Genomic DNA, 22,768 nt, shown 5'->3' with positions numbered 1-22,768 from the left:
AGCCCTTACTATTGTGAGGTGGATTTTGGCTCAGAATGTGATTAATGATTAGCAACTTCAATACTTCATCATGATCATCTCTCTCTGGTTTTTCTAACATTTGAATGAAAAGCTTGTTATATAGTTAGTTGGAGTATACAGGTTATTTATCGATATTCTTAGCTCCAGTACCAGACTAAGTATAGCTGCAACACAGCTATGATTTTTGTGCCATATAAATTATATGCTCCAGGTCAAATCAAGTACAGTACACTGATGTTAATTTATTTGTAGTTGAAGTGTCTGAGGAGATGTTCATTTACTGACATCCATCTAATCTCATTCAATCCAAGTATCATCTTACTGCAATTGTAAAAGCCAGAACTAGTCCATGTTAATCATATCTTGATTGGTTGCTGTGTTTTATTTCCTTCCTGAACTAAACAGAATATGATGCTGCCTGTAAAATTCATTATTACTGATTACAATATTTTTGGAAGGAAAGCATATTTCACTATAGCAGCATCCAAGTATGCTGTAGCACAATAACATCCATCGATAGAAAACAGTGTGCTGTTAACACGTATAAGAATTACTGAGTTCCAGATATTTAAGTAAATGAATGTTGGCATAGGGAAAAATATGTGTGTGTATAAAACAGAGCATTATGTTTTCTGTGTCATTGATGTTGGTTTTGGGATACATGCTGAGTTAACCTCATTGAACTTTTCCCCAGGAATTGATGCGCTTACAATTGGCGGGTCATTATGCTGCTCCACCTGTGTAGTGTTAAGGTCAGTGTGTTTTTCTGATTATAAAAACCATCCATACCATTCCATTATAAATTCACTACCATTCATAATGGAATGTGCTATAGCTCAGAGCTAGTTGCAGCTGCCCCCAGTATAATGCAGCTCAAGCAATCTGAGATCCTTTTACAACTAAAACTGACAAGCTTCCATTTGAAGTAGTCTTGTTCTTTAAAACATGTTAAGTAACTGTCCGGTTGTTTTATTTTATAACATGCCCAGTACATTTTATTCAATCAAGCCGTGGTAACCATTGCAAGATAAGATGGTTGGTCCTGGGAGCAGGGGCAACTGCAAAATTGCAGTTGCTCACATTCATATTTAAAAATACAGTACAGACCACGTCAGCCACCCACATTTTCTGAAATATCAGGTTTTAACTTTGACTGGATTCAAAGTCATCAAAACACACAAAATCAGTCATCACGAAAGTCATAATGTATACTTAATGTGAAATTTAGAAATACCTTTGGCATCAACAAAGTAACAGAATCTGTGAGATAACAAGCATGCATACCCTACTGTTGCCAAGTACACCTTTCTGCACAGCTTGGATATCCTAAATTGCAATCGATTTGTAGAAAGATGGAGTGTGAAAGAAGTGTAGATTTTTGTGGCTTGTTTGTTATTAACTTCATGTTCTTCTTTGCTGCTAAATCTAAAGAACAACACGGTCATCAAGAAAGTACAGATTTTGCAAACTGCTTTATATGTAACCAGGTCATTATGTTCTTCTCCTTTGAGGGGACCTGTCCATTGTGCATTGAATTTTGCAGTTTATGATCATAAAGGCTTTACACTGACTGCTTTGCTTAGGGGGAAATTTGTGGTTTGTTCTGTGTGTAATTTGCAGTGCTGTACTTGCTGAGGAAATGCATGCAACCACTTGATGACTACACTTGGATCCACTTGTAATTTTTCTGCACGTATTGCATGGTGTTCACTGTTTCAGTTCCCCAGAGCTCTGAATGTAACAGGATTTCTAATACTCCTACAAAACAACACAAAAGCATGTCCTGTGTATTACATACACATCACAACATTCTTTGTTTGATGATGGTAAGAATGATAGTATGTATATTGTAGGAAGAAATCCTTCTAGCATTGTACACTAAAAGAATTAGAGCATTCTAAATGCTGAATCAAATAAGTATGTCCCCAGGTGTATTTAGTAATGTATTTCCATTGCACTCAGTATAGATGTACTTGGAAATAAGCCACAAATTAGAAAATGAGTGGAATACATAAAACCCATAGTAGGTGAAGTGTAATACATGTAGCAAACTGGGATGTGCTTGTACAACATTTCTGGACAGTGGCAAGATTGGGAAGATATAATTAAATTTAGGAAGAAAATATTTTCTTTCAAGTGGAGAGAATCAGATTGGAGAGTTTCCTTAGTAACACAATATAAAAAAGTAATGGAATTGTCCTTTTTAGATGATACATAGTTCACTATATTATCATGCATTTGTAAGAGATTTTTTTGAGTACTCATCTACAGTATTATCAAGTGTCAACAATACATGCTGATAATACTAGGTTAAACTGCTGCTGTCCTACAGTGGATCAAAACTAATAAAGGACAGCTTATCCCTGAATAAAACAGGGCAAAGTTAGCATAATTTGACTTCCAATTACCATGGTACAGGAGTGGACACAGGAAACAATTACTGCAGAGCAGCTGACATGTGGTAAGTTCTCTTCCCCACACTCATTATAAATCGTTCATCTGTTCATAACTTTAGAAGGTGTCTTTAGAAGGGTAAAAACATGCATGTCATTCTGTGGCACATTAACCAGGTGTTGAAATACTTTGCAAAACAAATATAATAATGCATTATACTTTACAGCAGGTATCTGTATTGCCTGCAGCTGTGAAGAAATTACTGCAATATACAGTGCCCCCTTTCCTCCAGAGAGGAGGCTTTTACTTTTCTTTTGGGTTTTAACCAATAAAGATGACAATGTTCAGACCTTCCAAAATAGCTTTGCTGTTGGTGATAAGGACCCAAATGCTGCTATTTTTAAAGACTTTTCATGAATCAGGGTTACTTGTTGTACAATTTTACAAAATGAAATTAAGAATTTGACACAGCTTCAATTGTTGGCCCGTATCTGGGAGTCAAAAATCCACCATGTTTGATTTTAGAGAGAAGAGCCATTCTCCATTGTACAGTACAGAAAAGCTGCACTGAAAAAATTGTTGTTCACAGCTGCTGCTGTTATTCACAACTGTACTTTTCCCCCTCTGTCCTTAGTCAGTGGCAGGACTAGCTCTGCAAAAGCCAAGTCGACATATAATTGATTTCTAGCTAGGAACAGAGAGGTGGTAGATCATACTTAGGTGAATAGAATGGTGCACTCTCAAAATTCTCCTCCCAGTGCACTATCCTGGACTATTTGTATGAAAGGACAAACCTAGTAGTATGAAAATTTGCCAGCCATTAGAAAAATGAGTGCCCCAAACTCTTAAGAACTACATTACATCCAGCAGAGGGCAAAGCTGGATTCATACAAGCTTGATTTTAACAGATGCAGTTAGAGCAATTAGCAATTAATGGCAACTATTTGGTAGTATCAGCACTAAATTAAAATCCTTCTGGGCACTTTTATACGTGCTCCAAGGGTGGGGGGTGGCACTTGAATTAGACTGGCTCTAAGAGTCACTCTAATTAAAGCACTGCAGCATCTCATGTGTCATTGTCTTTGTGCTTCAAAATGGTAGTGGGGACACTTGAACTAAGGCTCATTTGACGAATTTTAGTTCAAGTGCCCCCGCCTCCATTTTGAAGTGTGGGGATGCTGATACATGAGATGCAGGAGGCTGCTGGAGCAAGGTAATTACTATGCTTCAGCAGACTTAGTTAATTGAGTCTGCTCTGACGCATTGTAATTACAGCACATCAGAGCAGGCACCATGCTCGTGTACAGGCATCGTCTGTCTACCACTAAGCAAACAGACACCACTGCTCCCCTTTTACATTTTAGATTTTTTTTATTTATATATATCCTGACTAGTGTGATCACTGCTGTGGCTGCTGGTTACATTGATTTATTTAACCCTGACTTATGGATCATTGTTATAAGTCAACTAATAAAGCAGACTGTAGGCAGCATTGACAGCCAGCATGTATTTGCTTGTGATTGAAATTACAGCAGTAAACTAAACTAAAAAAAAAATCTAGGAAAATTAGATGTGGTTTGCTCTGCGTATTTGAGTCTGCTCATATATACAAGCAAGAGAACAATATAAAAATCTCTCCATTTAAAAAAAAATGTAAAAGTTGATAAATAACATTCTAGTTCCTATCACATCATTTACAAAATGTAAGCATTTAAAAGCATACATCTGAACTTACCATAAATCTCATAGTGCTCCTGTAAAAGCAAACACATTATTCATATCAAGCACTAGGACATTCTAATTGTATCTCTGAACCCTGCAGTATACACAGAGTTACCACCCTTCATTGCCACTGCTATGAGATAAGTGTGGTTTTGATGGATCTGCTGCTCATTACCTTCCAGGGCATTCAGTCAATCAAAAAATGTCTTTGGAGTTTGTACCATGTTACAGGAACATCAAAATGGACTTTCATGGCTTGATGGGAGGGGTCCCTCTTTTACCACTTGCAAGGCAACTGTTACAGCATCCTGATGCCAGCAATGGGATTCAGAAGAACTGCCTAAAAAGGTTTATACTCAGAGAATATTCAAGAGTATGTGTGGGAATGACAAGTGGATATTACTATCCAAAAAAGAAAAAAAAACAGGCATTGCCAATTGAAGAACTTGCGTATTTCACTGTCAGACAAAATATTTATTCTAGATAAATTATCTGTAGCTATCTATAGGTAGGGACATACTGAAATCACAATTTCACAGAAAATGTGAAACTCAGCGGGCAATGTCCATGAAGTCACCAAAAAAGAAAAAAAAAATTACCGAAAATAAAATGCTGGCTCCCTAGGGGGAACCAGCAGTCCTCACAGTGCTGTGGCCTGGCCACAAAGCTCATGGGAGGGGGAAGGAGGGAGAAGGGGGACACTGGCACACAGGGGAGCCCAAAATAGTGGCCGCCCTTGGCCCTTGTCGCTGATTGGCTGAGAGGGTTGCCTGTCATGTGGTCTTACCCATCTCCACCAGTTAGCAGTGAGGGTTGGGGCTGTATGACTGAGAGGCCTCGCAACCAATCAGTGGCAAGGGGTGGGTCCATATGATGGACAGCCTTTGCAGTCAATTGGGTGAGGAGCAGGGCCACCAGGCCCCTCAGCCAATCAGAGATGTGGGGGATTTCTGGCACAGCCCATGAAAATGGCAGCTGGCCCCTCAACCTCCCCACAAAATCAGCTAGCCACCTCCTCAAGTTGGATAGACCCCTATCTATAGGTACAAGTTCTTTAGCCTGGTACTTACAGGTATAAAATGACTTATGGTTTAAATTTACAGTAACATTTCTGGCTTTACATCTTTTCTAGATAAAAGAGAGAACATTTCTTAATCTTTTAATGAAAATCATAATTCTGGTCTCCATCAAGTGAGAAGATGGATTTTCTTTAAACCATACCTTATAAAATCTATTGCACTAGCTTCACAACATATGAAATTGTTAAGCCACATAACTGTACATGTGAGCAACACTGTACACATACTCTATAGTATAGTATGTGATTGTGTTGAGATAAAAATGCATTAGTTTATAAAAATAGAATTTTTAATTAGGCAGTTTAGTACATGTAGAGATGATCCTTTTAATCCTAGGAGTTAGATATGGGAAACAGATTGACTGATATTTCTAATCCAGCTCTGAGCCAGGATAGGATTTTTTCTGACCAAGTGTTTAGGGCTCTGTACATAAGAAAGTTCATGTATCCTTGTTGTTCTCAGTAAAAATGCCTCAGTCATTTTACAGTTATAGCCAATTCTCTTTATAAAGCACCAAGTCAACATACACTCATGCATGTGTCATAACTCAGAGATATTTATAGGTTAACATTCCTGCATATCAATAGAAAAACATTTTGCAGCTCTCTTCATTTGTTTTTTAAAAAGTATTCTGTGTACCATTACTTCCCTTTTGCTAATGGTATGATAAGTGAGAAGATGTGAAAAAAACTATGCTGCTTGTGTGTTTGTGCGCATGCTCAAAGTTCGGGTGCCCTCAATCATATCATAGTATCATAGAGATGGAAAATAGCCAATAGGCCCATTGAAGTCCATGTATCTGCAAGTGGGACAGTGTTTAAGGGGATCCAATATTTCCTTTCTAAGGGCACTTGTATGTAAGCTGCACTTTCCTCAAAACCCTTTGACAAGGGCTGTCAATCTATACAAAGGGAGCTATATGTCACAGGCATGGAAAATTATAGGGAGGAGAGAGGGAGGAATAGGAAAGAACTGTGAACTGAAGGCCCCACACTTATTTCTGATACAATAACGAGTGTAGCTTAAATATTAGTTTTAAATTTTACATTTTATATAAAATATAGCTTTCATCTAGTCATAATATATAGTTTTATTCTATTATGTAATGTAGTTTTATATATTAAGAGAGAGATTAATTTACTTATTGTATGTACCCAGATTTAAGACACCCCCCAATAGTTAGATTCTGTACATGGAAAATTATAAATATGTTATGATTTTCTGTGTATAGAATCTAACGAGTGAAAGGTCATCTTTAAATTCATCCTCCACACTACAGTGGTGGGGAAAGCACCAGTGGGGGGCAAAAGGCCAAACCCCTGCCCTTTGTTCCCTTGCCCTCCCTGCCTGCTCCCCCCATCCCCCATGCCTGTGCATGTCTACCCTGCTGCTTGCCCTCTGCCATATGCCCCCCTGGTGCCTACCCACCATGTGTGTGCCTGCCCCCCACACTACTACCTTCCCCAGCTGTGCCTGACCCCTGGTGCCTGCCCTTTTATGCCACCCCACTCCCTTTTTACCTTCTGCTATAGGCCTGCTCTGGCTCTGAGACAGTTGGCAACAGCAGCAGCCCCAGCTTAGCCCAGATAGGTAGAAGCAACAGTAGCTCTCAGCAGTGCCAGGTTGGGGCTAGAGCGACTAGAGCTGGAGCAGAAGGTAAGGGGGGAGGGACTAGCTGGTGAGGGGTGCAAGCTTCCCTCCCTATATTCTCCTGGCTGTGAGCCCTCTTCCCTACCAAACAAGCCATCCTGGCCTGCAGCAAGTGGTGGCTCAGCTTCAGCCCTGAACCTGGGACCAGGGCTGGAGCTGAGCCACCACCTACCCTGGGCTGGTACTCAAATCCAAGATGAGGCTGATGGGGATGGGAGGTTTCTGTCTTGGATTTGAGTAAGTATGGTCTATTATATATATGAAAAATGAGACTTTCTTTACTTCAATCAGCTTAATTAGGTTTTCTTTTCTGTGACCATAATACAAGTTGTAAATGTCTTGGTCCGTGATTCATGAAGAAAATTATTTTTGTTGTCTCTCATGTCTCATGACAGGAAAAAAACAAAAATTGCATTTACTAGCAAAATAGAAATATGCCACAAATATTGCAAGGAAAATAAGAGTTTATTTGCTCATTTTGTTTGTACATGAACTTTTCCCTGCACAAAGCAAAACAACAGACCTTTTTTTTCCTGAAACTTCAAATTCTGCAAACGGGTAGACATAATAAATGCACTTGTATACACTGTTGTCCTGATTAAATCAGTTAATTACCATACCAAGACTATGATTTCCCCCCCCCCCCCCCGTTCAGTATGGGGGGACAAAAGCCCCTCATCTTGGATTTGAGTACAAGGCGGGGGCATCAGGGGAAAGGTGGCTACTGTGGCTCCAACACCAGCTCTGGCTCTGAGCCGGGATCAGGGCCAGAGTCAGAGCTGCAGCAGCTGCCTGTGCCCCCACCTCCTGCCCCTTCTGGCCTCTACCCAGCCACACAGCAGCATCCCAGGGCCAGAACTTCCATGTGCTCCCTGCCCCAGGAGGCAATGGAGCCAGAGCTGTGCCTGACAGCAGGCAACAGGGGGAAGGGGACAGAGGCTGCAGGAATAGGCAGAAGCTGTGGGAGGAGATGCGTGGCAGGGGCACAGGCGCCGTGGGGCAGGCAGGCTGTAGGGGGACAAGTTGGGGTGGCAAGGGACAAGGAGTTTGCTTGACCCACATACCACATGCTCCCGTGCCACTGCTTTCCCTGCTGTGGCAGTAGGGGGATGATTTTTAAGTGACCTTCCAGGAATTGGATTCTATACACAGAAAATTATAACAAATTAATAAATAATTAGGCAGACAAGGTTCTTTGGATAAATCTGATATCTTTTATTAGACCAACTCAAATAGTTGGAAAAATTCCTCTTTGCAAGCTTTTGGGTATAAATCCCCTATGTCAGGCTGAGGAAGTATCTGTAGTTGGTGTGTGCTCTTCCTGGATGGAATGAATAGTAATAAATAAATAAATAATAAATAATAGAACAAATAGTAATAAATACATAAATAATTGGGCAGTTGTCTTAAATTTGAAGTCTTCTTGGATTTGGGTACATATGGCACCAAAAAAAACCCTCCTTTTCCCATTTACAAATGTTTGCAGGATCAAACCTGAGTGCCTTTAATTCAAACAATCGAGTCTTGGGGAGAAAAATTGCACAGATTAGGGAGTTGCAAAGTGTGGCCTATGGGTCCCTTTATGGTCCACCATGCAAGACTGCCCCCGTGAAATCCCCCTTCAGGGGCAAAGCTTTGGAACCCCTTCACAAGATTATAAAATGAATTCATTGTGATGGATGCTGCTACACAAAATACAAGAAGGATTAATGCAGACGTCATTATGCTGGTGTATTGCCAAGAGTTTGATTAGTCAAATGTATTTTTTGTGTCCTGCTCCATCATACAAACAAACTCTTGGCAATGGTTGAAAATCCTTAAATGAGCACCTCTGAAGGCCCAATCCAGCTCACATTGAAGTCAATAGGGGTCCAGTTCTGCCATCCTTAGTCATGTTGAGTGGCATTTTTTCTCTGCAAGTAGTGCCGTTAGTTTATGTGGGCGCATTTAACTATGGCATAGAGCTGGATCCCACTCTTGACTTCAGAAGTCCCCCTGAGATAGACCCATTCAAACAAGAACCCCCATGTGAGCATACAGCTCAGGTTTGTGTGTTCTAATTTAATCTCTGCCATTGGCTGATTTCGTGATCTTATGCAAGCCATTTGACTTCTCTTCCACAACTCCTATTTTCATTCTTCAAAACAAGATAATCTACAGTTTACCTGTGTCACAGTGCATTTGTAAGAATTCGTTAGACTCTGATCTTGCCCTAGGATCTGCTAATCTTATTGACTCTATAGGATTCTTCCTGGATGCAATGTTCCATGTTAATGAATCTCAGTGCAGGATCAGGGGCTAAATGTGAACATTGCTTTCAACAGACAAAGAAAGCACTGTGGAAGGTTCCATACCTTGTTGTTATTTTACTAGAGTAGATATGTTTAAAAAGATTTATTTTAGGGCATGACAGATTATTTAATTTAGAATACAAACCTGTCACAACCACAGCATTTTAAAGTTTCTTGAGTATAACCCTTCTGTCAAGTGCCAATGGCAGCTGAAAGGGCTTTGCTTAAATCAGCAGCAACCAACCTTTTTGGCCCATGGGCTGGATGAGCAGTGTCAAATTGGTCTGCAGGCCAGATCCTGTCTGTGGGCCTGATTCAGAGTGCAGTGCTGGCCCAGCTGGCACCTAATGAGGTCACGCACAAAAAACCCAACTAAGGCCCAGTGCAACCATGTGGGGCTGAACACTGGCCTGACTGACCCCACATAGCTACATTGGGCTTCTGCCTGGGCTATATCCACATGGCTGCATCAGGTCCTGGCTCAGCCCAGCCACGCAGGAATGGGGCCTGATCCCTTTGTGCATGGCAGGACTGTCCAGGGCCTGATCCATCTGCAGGGGGTTTGGAAATTTGGCAGTAGCAATATCCATTGCCACCACTCCCCTGCTGCTGAGTATCTGCACCTGTTGGGGAGCTCCATGGGCCAGATTACATGGTTTCTCAGGCCTATGCTTAGCCTATCTGGGGGTCCTGTTTCAAAACAAATTGAGGTGGCTCACCTCCCCCATGTATATAGCCCTTTGGCTCAGATCACCTGAATTAAAACCTGCCTTTGGAGGTGGCTCTTCCCAGTGGCTAGCATACAGGAGACTGTTTAGGACTGTGGAATCATAAAACACCTTAGGGGAAAAGGAGAACACCCTAAAAATATAATTATGGTGAGTATATAGTTACATGCAATACAATAAGTGAAACCCAACTTGTGCATGAGGAGTGTGGCCAACATCGCACTTCCTGGGCATGTATCTGACTTAATGAGGTTCAGAAATCTTAATACTACCATGGTTCCCGTACCCCAGTAATTTAGGGCAACATGGTTTAATTATTTTCTATAGGCTCAAGTCAGTCTGTACCGCTAGATCCCATCCCATTGTACGGCTACCCAACCCATTTCTGTGACCCTATTTCTGCCATTGTTATGAAAGGTTAGTCCTTGCTAAGAAACTTGTTTAGCAATCCTACCATTGGCCCAACTGGGTCCTGCAGTGAAATTATTCCTGTATCAGTATTCTCCCGTGTGTTCAGCCTTCTCCAAAAGTCTCACAGAATAGTGTCATACAGGCTTCAGAGTCTCCAAGTGGGGACCCAGAACTCAGTAGGACTCTTGGACATTGTCTCCCCTCCCCCCTCCCGGGATAGAGTTCCTAGTCATCAGGGTAAAAATATTTGCGTTTTCCCTGTCAAATCTGAATCCCAGCCCCAAACCATAGGCTGTCAATGACTCAGTTCAACCAGGCATATTTGGCACAACTCCTCCTCTTACCTTTTGTTAAGTGCATTTATGGTAACAATCTATTATTATTTATATGTTTGGAACATAGACTAATTCCAACTAAGTCAACACCACAGGAGGTAGAACTATGGAAGACTGACATTATAATGTATTAAATGAGTTTAGCCAGCAATAATGTTTCCCTTAAAGAGGGAGCAGAGATTTTTCATCCCTCTACAACTTGCTAGTAAATTGAGGTTTTTAATTAGGTGAGAGTTATTTTAAAGGGAAAATATATATTGGAATTGCAAGAATAATTAAAATTAAGGAACTTCCTCTCTCTTTTTCTTATTGCAAAATGACTATAAACAAAGATTTTTTTCCTCCCTCTCTCTTTATGTGCTCCTACAGACTGCCACAGAAAATTGAGTGAAGGTTGATCATGCGCATCAGTAGTTTAGGGAGAAAAAAAGGTATACAGGGTTATTGTTGTCTTCAAATCAAGCATCTCAAATCCAAGAACTGCAGAATAAGGTTAAGTTAAAAAAAAAATCTGAACTTGTTATAGTGTGGAAACACATCATTAATATACACATGCAACCTTAATTCTGTAGTGCAGTGACACCAAACAACATCATGCAGTTTTGCTTAATTAAGTTTAGTATTTTAAGTTATTTGGGGATGTCACCTGTGAATGAAATCAACCTGATTACACAGCAGGATATGTAGATAAGAGACATATTTAATAGATAGCATGACTGTTTATTGCACTTGGTGATGATACATTACTACATTATTAATCATGCTTCTAAAAATCTACTGAGTTTTCCCAGGTTTACTGAATGAGAATATACATTACCTTTTAACAAAAGCTGTCACCCTCCTCGCCTGAAGTCAATGGGAGTTTTGCCATTGATATTGCTTGGAGCCAGATTAAGCCAGCCAAATGTGTTTCTTTATACTGCATGTTCATTTGTTGTACCTTATTGAAAAACCTTGAAGTCAGATCAGCTTTTTTTTGTACGAGGTCACATCTGTCTGTTTAGGATTCAATAGGTGGCCCATAACTGTCATTTGATTATCATATCTCTCCAAGTCATAGAGTGAAATCAGGCCTGACACTTGACTTGATAGCATTTCTGTTAGGAGATAACATGAACGTCACATCCAAAATGTCAGTGGATATCCTAGGTGTCAGTGAGCAGCACTACAGTGATTTTTGATGTAACCTGGAAAACCAGAAGGGGAGATGAGAGACACATGGAGCTCTAGGCATCTATTTAGCAGACCCCTGGATTCAACCTCAGTTGTCTGCACTGGGGAGACAGAAAAGGGGTGAAGGCAGAAAGCAGCAGTCAGGGAGAGAGAGGAGCCTGGAGACTCCAACTGCTACTGCACCAGGAGGGGTGTGGGCAGCAGCAGTCAGGTGAGGCCCTAGTGGGGTGCCCAGTAACCTCTTGCAGGACACATGTGGCATGCCAGCTACCAGCTGGGCAACCCTGCTTTGAAGGAGGTCACACAGAGCCTATTATGTGGGGAGGAGAATAGGAGACACAGTACCCCTGGCATGGGGCTAAGACATAAGGCTGCAGGAGACCCTCAAATGGAGTGGATAGAAGGGTATCACACAGTTGTGCGGGGAGTGGAAGGAGCCCATGGTGTGTTCAGTGAGCATAGAACCAACTCTTCCATGCAGCCATAGTTTGCCAAGTTTTGCTCTCGTGTCTGAAGAGTTTTAATTAATATTAAAATCTTAACTTCTGAGATCTGTGCAGGGTTTTTTATTGAGACTGGAGCATTATAAATAATAAACTATGCCCAGAGTCTACAGGGTACGTTATACAACTCTGTTTTTTCCTCAAGGCTCTGAGGGTGGTATGCACGCAGCGCAAATCATTTGAGCTTTGCTTTTTGGTAAAGAAGTTGTCATGAACAGAATTTATAATATGTTGCTACAGTTACAGTGCTCTCAAGGTTCCTGGGGAGCTAGTGTTACTTTTCTGCAGGAAAAAAAAATCTTGAAGAGCTTTGAATACTGTGTTTTATCAGGATAGAGAGTAGCTGACACTTGTGGGAAAGGTTGTACACTAATAATGTCATTTTGCTGGTATTCCTATGCCTCCCCCCCATTCTTCTCTGGTAGGAGTCTTGCAAGTTCTACAAGATTTCCCCATAACTTTTCCTATGAATTTCTGCTGCATTTGACTCATTGCAGTATCTATATTTGCACAGATTTAGCTTTTTATTAGGCCATGTGTAGACAAAATGAGAGTCGTGTGTGCGCAACACTTTAAAGCAGGCTAAATGCTTTTGCATCGCTTTAATAGTGTCAGTGTTTGTATGCCTCGGCGGCGTATTGCACATTAATTTCAAATGCTGTAGGAAATTTGGGAGCGTAATGTGCCTTAAATGACTTGGAGCTCAACAAAGTATAACGCCTTTAAGGAGTTTTAGTTTGCTGCCCCTACAGCTGCGGAGCAAAGCACCGGGCTCTGTGCAGCTCCATGGAAGCCCTGTAGGCAGCCTGGCAGCAGCCTGGGAAAACAGGCTCTGCCCAAGAAAAGCGGTGAGCCTGATCCCACCTCACCCCCCAGAAGCCTGCCTGCCTGAGCTGCGCAGGGGCCTGGTGCTTTCCTCCATGGCCGTGGTACCCCTGGGACCGCTCAAGTCGGGCATCTGCAGGTGGGTGGTGCCTGGGGGAGGCCACCCCAGCCACAGAGAGAAACACCAGCCCTGCCACAGCCCAGGGACCGCTCCACTCCGCCTGCCGGCAGCTCACCCTCCCCTCCTCGATGGAGAGGCAGGTAAGTCAGTGGGATGTATGCACAACACAGGGGTTTAATCAGCCCTAAATTGAAGCGGTGTTTTTTAAAACCCACCACTTCAATTTAGGGCCCCCGTTTCATCTGCATATGCCCCTATATTGCTGACTGGAAAATTAGGCAATACTTTAAAAGGAGATATAAGTTTACCATATATTTAAGCGCTTGTTACGGAACTTCTGTCGAAAATCCCTACATGCATTTATAATTAACTTTGTGCTAATCTTGGCTTATCTCACATGTTTAGATTCTGTGTTTGGTTCTTTGTGGGTTCAAGGAACCATTCAGGCTGAACTCTGAACTCATTGTGGTTTCAAAAGTGTGTAGTGCTTACAGACTGGAGAGGTTAGATTATAGACCTTTCAAGCAAGGACTATTTGTTGCTATGTTTGTGCAGCAGCTAAAACAATACAGCATGAGTTTGTGTTGGTGCTCCTAGGTGCTGTTAGAACATACACGAATAAGTTATTTCCATGAAGTGTCAACAGTAACAAAACAACTTACCCTCCAAGAAAATGCCTCCACAACTCTGTGACCCACTCCCTCATGAAAATACGAGTAAACAGTTAGGCATCAAAATCTAGTTCTCTCAGAAAGACCAGTAAGGTGGTGATACCTATGCTTTAAAGAACTAAATGGCTGACAAAAGAGACCGACAGTGTGTGTACACGCTTTTTAGAGACTGCTGCAATTTATCCTGGATCTTTATTTCAAGCAACAGAACAAAGAAACAACCCATTGTGGCTGATTCTTTCTCAATAATTTACTGCTTAAAAAAAATACATTGCCTTTGGAATGAAAAAAAATTACATAGCAGGATTTGGTATTATAACCACTTTAGTCTGTGACCCACCGGCTGTGTCTACACGAGACGCTTTACTGCGTATTAGACTAATGCTCAGTAAAGTGGCATCATTTACACATGCGCAGCAATAACTGTGCAGTATGTTAGTCTAATGTGCCATTTTCTAGTGCTTGGCTCTGGGCAGGGGAATGGAGCTGCCCAGGCTGTCCTGCAGCTGGGTGTCAGCTTCCCTCCCGGCTCCACCAGCCCAGGGTCAGCCCAATCTCCCTATGGCTGGGATGGAGCTGCCTGCTGAGCCAAGACAGCTCCCTCCTGCCCTCCAGAGCTCAGGGCTAAACCCCCATGCCCCCTGCCAGCCCAGGGCTGGCACCCAGGGGAGCCTGGAGCTCTCCCTGGCTGTTGCAGGGGGGCAGAGCAGGGCAGGAGCAGCCCTGGAGTGGGCTGCTCCTGTCAGGCTTAGTTTGCTTCTGATGGGGGTGGGGGTGTACATGTAGGCATGCACCAGGGGGTGCTTTAATAGGCCTGAATTTTCTGCACATAAAATTCAGGCACGTTAATTGCATGTGTAGACATGCTCTCTGTGTATCACTTAAGTAGTAGTTTAATGCTGTTTCCTTTAATGCAGGGATGTCAAACTCATTTGGCCCCACAGGCCAGATGAGTGACATAGTGCAAGGGCCAGACTGGGCCCAGAGACCCCCACATCCCCCCCGCACACCACACCACCAGTGCATGCTGAATACCCTGCATGCAGCACTTATTCTGGCTGCTCTCAAATATCTTTAAGTAGCCTTTAGAATCAAGTACCTTTTTGGAGGGATGACATGGTCATGACACAAAGATGTACTTTTTATGTATTCTGTGACCACAACCTTTAAAAAATTGTTTCTTTTCTGCCACTGTCCCTGCTTTGTTTGTGATAGCTCTAATTTATAGTGATTTGAATTTATTATGCAGGCCATTATTATATAATTTACTAAGGTTTAATTTTTTAAAGATGACTAACATTTTTGGGTGCCTCAGTTTTTGAGCTGCTAACTTCAGGTGCGTTTGGCATTTTTCAGGAAGTGTATTTCCACTCTCTGAAAATCAGGCCTATATAATGGCTCTCATCTCTCTCGTAACCCTATTTCCAGTAGTTGCTAGCTTGGGAATGAGTTCTATAAAGGGTATTGATTTACTCTTAACCTCTTTATATTATTGTGATATTTACAGCCCTCATGTTACTTATTTACCTGCACGTTTCCCCTCCCCCCTTGTTGTATCATTTAAATGTCATTGTAAATTATTTCTGGAAGCTGTGTGGCATGTGCTAAATATTTTTATCTGTGATTCTGGAGTTCATGTTTGAAAGGCTAGAACTATAAATATCAATTTTCCCTTCAGAAGTGCATGCACTATTTGTATGGCTTCAATGGCTATTCAGTGGACAAGAACATGGTTTGCTACTGTATGGTGATAAATGTCAGTCATACAAATACACAGAATGGTTTTTATCACAGTTTCGAGGATCCCTTTTAGATTTGACAGGGTTTAACTTTTATTTTCATTATATTTCTGGCCAATTTTGTCAAAATCTTTAGGGTCAATGTAGTGAACTTCATAGCAGCTAACTTTTGAATCACCTTATGTGTAGAGATTCCCTACTACATTTTACCCTGTCTGTCAAAGATCTCATCCATCTCTTTCCATTGCTTAAAGTTTATTCAGAAGCAGTTGTATTTACTAGGCCTGTGCGAAGTGGCAAGTATTCATTTCGGATTCAGATTCAGCTGATTCAGAGAGACAGTGATTTGATTCAGTGATTTGAATCGCTGTCCCCATCAATTTGGCGCTGATTCGGAAATTTGGCTGTAGACTAAACAGGCAGCAGTCCTTGAGGACTCTGGACACAGCTGCCTCCAGCTGGTAAGTCTGTTGTGGTGGGCGGAGACGGGAGGGAAGGGGCGGGGGGCAGATCAACGCCTCCACAGTGAGGGAGGGATTGGGGCTGGGACAAGCTGCCCAGCTGGGGCAGAGTTGTGTGTTTGGGCAGAGCTGTCCCTAGGGATGTGTGGGGCTTGGGGCATACCAGCCTGTGCAGGGCCTGGTGAGGGGGATGGGGGAGAGGGTGGCGAGCAGCTGGAGTCAGCAGCTCATGGCGATGGCAGAGCCAGCGGCTCTTAGCAACAGTAGTGCGTGGTAGCTGCGTTGGGGCCTGTATAGGACTGTCCATAGGGTCCTGCAAAGCATGGGGCCAGGGTAGTCATCCCCAGGGATGGCCCTGGGTGCAGGACTCGGGGAGGGGGGCTCCCGTCCCTGCCTGCCACCGCATACCACCACTAGTCCAGGAGGGCATGGGAGCGTGTGCCCCCAGATCTGAACAGGTGGACTGGGCCAGGCTGCGCTCTGGATGGGTGGCGGAAGGTGCTGGGATCAGGGGCTGTGCCCTCCTGCCACTTGTTCAGCCTCCCCTCGCCTCCCAGACAAATCACGGTTTTGCCCTGCCTGGGCAAGCAGCAGCAGGGCATGGGGGCAGGCACAGCCTCCCAAAGCACAGCCCTGGCTTCACCCACCCCGTGGAGTGCAGTCTGGTGACAGGCGGCTGGGGCTAGCATCCCGGAATGCAGCCTGGCCCAGCCTGCCCTGCATAGATCTGGGGGCACACTCCCGCTCCCATGCTCTCCCAGACCAGCAGCGTGCTCACTACAACAGACTTACCAGCTGGAGGCAGCTGTGTCCAGTGTCCTCGAGGACTGCTGCCAGTTTAGTCTATGGCCGAATCTCCAAATCAGGCTGAATCTCTTCTGAATTGATTCAGAGGCTTCCGATTCTATTCAGAGCTTTTAATTGGTCTCCTGATTCGATTTGGATTTGGAAATTTGGTCGCCAAGTCAGGCCAAATCTCCTCTGAATCAAATCGGCTACTGAATCTTCACACAGCCCTAGTATTTACTAACATCAATGAGAGAGTCATAAATCACAGCTGCATAACAAAGAAACTTCTAATATCTAATATGCTGAAATGAAGAGATGAATGAGATGTCTGATTTTTTTTTCTGGGAAGAGGATGCAGTTGATCATGGTAAAATAAAGACTGAATGTAATCTCTTGATTCCAGCATCTGAACCTGATTTATGTTACATAGTTCTGCCAACAAAACTATGTGCATCAACACTCAAGGCTGCCTTGTGGTGGAAAGAAGCCCTTCTTCCTGACCACCGAACAACACCAGGTCTCTGAACGGAAGAAGGATTCCACTGCTACCTGGCAACCAACAGAAAGTGCGTGTAGATGCATTCATACCTTCCCTGCTGCTGCTGCCCCTTCATCATCTATCCTTCCTAGGGTGCTCTTTGTGCCCTGCCAGCACAGCTGATGAAGTGGAGCCGTGCAGGTGCAAGCACACTCTTGGTGGTTCCCTGTTGTCTGCTGCCCTTCTGATGGCAGAATCAGCCTTGTATAGAAAAGGCCTGAGGCTTCAAGGAAAAAAAAAGTATACATCAAAAGACTAGTAATAAAATTGTGAGAATTGACTATGCTAGGGCAGGTATTACACTTCTGAAATGTTTGTCATTTCAACGGATGTTACTTCGTTTAATCCCGGTGTTGTTTCAGAAGGTCAGATTCTCACCAGCAGGGAGCAAGAAATGAACAAAAGGTGTTGAACCATATCTATGCTAGTGTTAAGTAAGATTTCAGACTAGTCAGCTACTCCAAGTGATTTAACTAATATAAAAAAACCAAACAAGCCATCCTTTTATGCCTTATCTAGATGAGGCTTAAGGCTATAGAGGCTACATTTGTCCCAGGAGAAACTGTTTTGTCCTCTGAGAAACCACTTTATCCCAGGACAAAGTACTGTTGTCCAGGCATCCATGTGCAGTGTTCCAGAACAAATCCTAAAGAGATTCATGGGATAAGAAGTGCTAACTGTAGTGTGTGCCAGGCTGTTGCAAAGCACATCTGAACAGTTCTCCCAGGATTGCATAATTGAATCAATGGCAGAAAAATAGCAGTGCATTCAGTTACTCACTAAAACCTGATTGGAAGCGTGATGTGTGTACATGCCAAGCCCAGGACTTTTCTGTTTCAGGAAAAGCATAGGCTGAACTTGTCCCAGGCAAATGTAACACTTGTTCCTAGTCTAATAGTCTGATTTGATCCAGTGCTTTAAACTTCAGAAAGAATTTACCCAAATAAAGGAAAATCTGGCTTGTTCTAGATTTATGTTTGCAAAAAGCATTGCGTGGCTTAAAAGTAATGGTATTAACCAACAATAATTTTATTTACAGTAATCTAGTATGCATTCCTTATGACAGTATCTACTATCAGTCATTTCATTTTTATGCAGCATTTTTAGTTTAGCCATTTAGAGTAATTAAAAGGGATGTAACGCGTAGTGGGAGCATCTACACAAGATATTTACTGTGCATTTAACTAATTACCTGTGCGATAAATGTCTGACATCTACATATATGCCCGTATTAGGCTGGAGTAAACTAGTTTACACTGTAGCAGGATAGTATCCTGCTGTAAATACAAATACTATTCTGCTGCAAAGTAAACTAGTTTACTAAAAATGCTACACTTTTTATACAAGTACTATCCTATTGCGGAGTAAAAAACTTGGCAGCAGCACACATGTAGGTGCTGCCTTGGCTGGCTGGGGCATGAGGATGCTTCAGTGGGAGGGCTGCCTGCTGGCTAGGCCTGTACTGAAGCATGCTTGTGGTCCAGCCAACCCCTGTGCAGCACATGGAGCCAGGGGGCAGCAGCCCCAGGCTGGCAGGTTGAGCCCCCCAGCACCCTGCCGGCTGGGGCTGCTCTGCCCTGACTCAACATGCTGCAATCCTGGGCACACATGTAGACCCACACCCGGCTGGAGTTTATTCAAGCACATTAATAGGCACGTGTACACATGCCCAGTCTGTAGGAAACATAAATTTGGGTATTAAAGGAAAATAGTTTTATAAAAAGGACACTTCAAGAATAGGTATCAAGAGGAGAAAGAGGGGGGAAGATTGCAATGAATTTCTCCACTTTTACATAATTGTTGGTAATTCCTACATAATGTTGAACAATTCTGTGAGTGCAGCATGGTCCATGTTTCCATAGTTTAGAAAATTCTGTTATTGACTTCAGTGGAAATATAACTAAAAAGAATGTTGGTTCTTAGAGGGGTTGGCAGCATCCCTTAAACAGATTTTATTCCGAGTTTTTAAATTTATTCTATGGAAAGAACACTGTGAAACTATATTGTTGTTATCTTTATGTTTAAAAGTACACTGTATGAACAGTTTTATTATTGTCTCATTTTTATTTCTCCCAGATATTATATCATAGTCATACCACGTAGTTGTCTTTTTTGTTATGCACTTGGTCATACCTTTTATGTATTATTTTCCAGTCCCTTGCTCTATAGCAGGTGGGTTTCAATGGCTGCTTCTCATTACATTTATTTATAATATTGCCTAATTAATGATAGGATATTGGTTTTGTACTACGAATCTGAGAAATATCAACCAATTAATCTGACACTGACTATGAACTGCTGCAGAAACTTTCAGATTTAGGGCATTGCTGCTGGATATCTATATATCAACATAAACCTATTGAACGCAGGATTATTAAATGCTCATATTTAAATACAATGAAAAAGCTTATGAAGTAAAATCTTGCAGTGATTATATTTAAAAAACATTATAATGTCACCTGCATAACATATTTTTAAAAAGGTAATGTATCACCAGTGTTCCAGCATCACAAATGCAAACTGGAATTTTTATTATATTTTAATCAGATGTGTAGTAGGGGTGTACAAAGTGGGCCCTATTCGATTTGGATTTGGACTCGGCCTGAATCAGGGACAGTGATTCGGATCGCTGTCCCTGATTCAATTTGACCGAATCCAAATCTGAAGTTTTGATGCTGATTCAGAGAATCAGCGATTCAGACATAGACTCAGCTTTAAATGTTTTTTCTACATACCTCGAGGACCAGCGCAGCTTGTGAACGCTGCGATGCTGGGGTGCATGAAGCGTCCCACAGGAGTGTGGGGGGGGGCCCTCCATGTACTCGGTGGCAAACCCAGAAGTGGACCGGAAGTACTTCTGGTCCACTTCTGGGTCCACTGGGGAGCATGCTGGGGAGCCTCCCACTTCCCCCCCCCCCGACTCAGCAATTGGCTGCGGGGGGACCCCAGATGCCCCCCCCCCAGACCCAGGAGGCACCAGTCGCCAAGCCAGGGAGGTGTGGGGGGACCCCCCAGCATGCTCCCCTGCGGACCCAGAAGTGCTTCTGGTCCGCTTCCAGGTCTGCTGCCGAGTGCGCTGGGGAGCCTCCTGTGCTCCTGTAGGATGCTCCATGCACCCCAGCATCGCAGTACTCACGAGCCGCCTGCTACCTAGAGGTATGTAGAAAAAACATTTAAAGCTGTATCTATGTCTGAATTGCTGAATCTTTCAGAATCTCTCCGAATTGATTCAGAGGGTTCCGATTCAATTTGGAGAGATTAAAGGGCCCTCTGATACGATTTGGACTCAGAGATTCAGCCACCAAATGGGGCTGAATTTCTGCCAAATCGAATCAGGGACTGAAGCTTCGCACAGCCCTAGTGTCTAGTATGCTTTTATCAGTGTCTCCTAATGTAGTACTGATAATTATTCTTAATGTAGTACTGATAATCAGGAAGGGGGTGCTCCTGACTCCCGTTTCTAAGTTCTGCAAATCTTTCTTTCAGCATGTTGGTCTGCATTCCATTTACCATCCATTTGGGAGAAGCACTCATGATTGGCCAAAATGGTAGTTGTTGTATGACAAAATCTGTTTTTCCTTGCAAGAGCCACAACCACCTCTTAACTTGTTCCTAGCCTTCACTGCCATCGGACTTACATGCTCACATTAGGAATCTGTCCTGCATAGCAGCAGAGAAGCTTGCCAGCTGACCTCCAAGCCAGTGCTTTCATTTTGTTGTTTATTTGTACAGTGATTTGTTCTTTTCCCCTCATTGAAGCAAAGTTTAAATGCAAGAGAAGACATTAATGTAGCAGTAAAGGTACACTTTTAAATGTGTAAAGGCTAGGAACTGGATAAATAAACTTCCTAGTAACTTCATTTGCCTCACTGCATATACATAATAGCTTTGATTTCCAGTTAGTATTTAACAGGGACATAAATATATACAAAGTGAGCCAAATTCTGTTCTGCTGAGTTACAGAGGCCCTTTTAAAGTCTCCTGTGTCTTCTTGTGTCCCTTTCATATAACTCCCTAGTAGGAGCAGCTCCACCTGCCCACTTGGTATATCCTATCAGATGTTGCATGAAGCTATCAAAACTTTAAGCAGATGCCTACTTCAGGGTGCCATGCACTTCTTTTTTAATCATTTATAACTTTAAAGGAGAATTCTCCTTGGTTTCAACTTGAGGGCCCAGACATCAAAGTGCTAGGCCTACTTGAAGGGGTTTAGGTTGTAGCCGTGTTGGTCTAAGGACATAGGCAGACAAGGTTCCTTGGGTGAATTTGATATCTTTTATTAGACCAACCCAGATAGTTGGAGAATATTTATTAAGCAAGCTTTCGGGTTCAAAAACCCTTCGTCAGGCTAAGGAAATTTCAGCAGTTGGTGTGTGCTCTTCCAGGAGCATCCAGGAAGAGCACACACCAACTGCTGAAACTTCCTTAGCCTGACGAAGGGTTTTTGAACCCGAAAGCTTGCTTAATAAATATTCTCCAACTATTTGGATTGGTCTAATAAAAGGCCTACTTGAAATCCTTTTACTTCCAAGTTAACCAAAGGTACTCAGCATCACATAGAAGCCCCACCCTCCCCCAGTCCCAAGTTTGCTAGCTGCTGGTCAGCTATTACTTAAATCATTAGTAGGGGTGCACCGATAAAGATTTTCTTGGCCAATACTGGTAGCCAGTTATTAAGCAGCCATAATGACCAATACCGATCTGATAACCGATTTACAGGAATGCAGCCAGACAGTGTGGAGAGCAGCTAAGGAGCTGCAGATAAGTCTTTGGAGAGGAAGGAGCATGAGGGAGGGAAGAGGCATGACGGGGCCAGATTGAGGCCCCCACGTTGAGGGAGGGAGGGAGGCAGGGACTGAGGCTGGGGTCTTTGCCCAGCCAGGGCAGCGAATGGGACCTGGGGCCAGGGTGGGGAATGTGACAGAGCTGTGGGTGGTTCATTCAGGGGATCAGCATCCTGGCACTTAAAAATAGCAGCAGCAGCCAAATGAGCTTTAGATCAAGTGCCGCTGCCACCATTTTTAAGTGTGAGGATGCTTTTAAGCAGAGTGGAGTTGGGCAAAAGTGGATGCAGGCTGCCCACTGTGGGTTTGGGGCTCTCCACTCTGCTGCCTTTCCCTTGGGAGTCCCATGCCAGCTGTGCACCCCCTGCCTGCCCAGTAGCGGGAGGCACAATTTACTGCCCCCACCACTGCTGGGCAGGCAGGGGACTCATGGCCAGCTTGGGGCTCCCGAGGGAAAGGCAGCAGAACAGAGAGGCCTGAGCCCACAGTGAGCAGCCCACATCCACCCTGCGCACAAGTCGGGGGGGCACATG

General features: G+C 43.1%; 1 protein-coding gene across 3 annotated transcripts in view; it reads left to right on the top strand.

Moving 5' to 3' along the window:
- HECW1 (HECT, C2 and WW domain containing E3 ubiquitin protein ligase 1) overlaps window positions 1–22,768 on the top strand; it is a 439,971-nt gene that overhangs the window by 116,878 nt on the left and 300,325 nt on the right. The window contains exon 2 of one of the 3 annotated variants that reach the window (XM_019483378.2): window positions 716–773. The exons of the other annotated variants lie outside the window; for them this stretch is intronic. Within the exon in view, the coding sequence (XP_019338923.1) occupies window positions 747–773 (27 nt within the window). The 5' untranslated portion in view covers window positions 716–746. The remainder of the gene's footprint in view (window positions 1–715; window positions 774–22,768) is intronic. 3 annotated transcript variants of the gene reach the window in all.

This window comes from Alligator mississippiensis, chromosome 5 (assembly GCF_030867095.1).
Source record: "Alligator mississippiensis isolate rAllMis1 chromosome 5, rAllMis1, whole genome shotgun sequence".
NCBI classification, from domain to species: Eukaryota; Metazoa; Chordata; order Crocodylia; family Alligatoridae; genus Alligator; species Alligator mississippiensis.
Note: the sequence above shows the minus strand (reverse complement) of the source record. Positions and strands in the feature narration are given on the sequence as shown.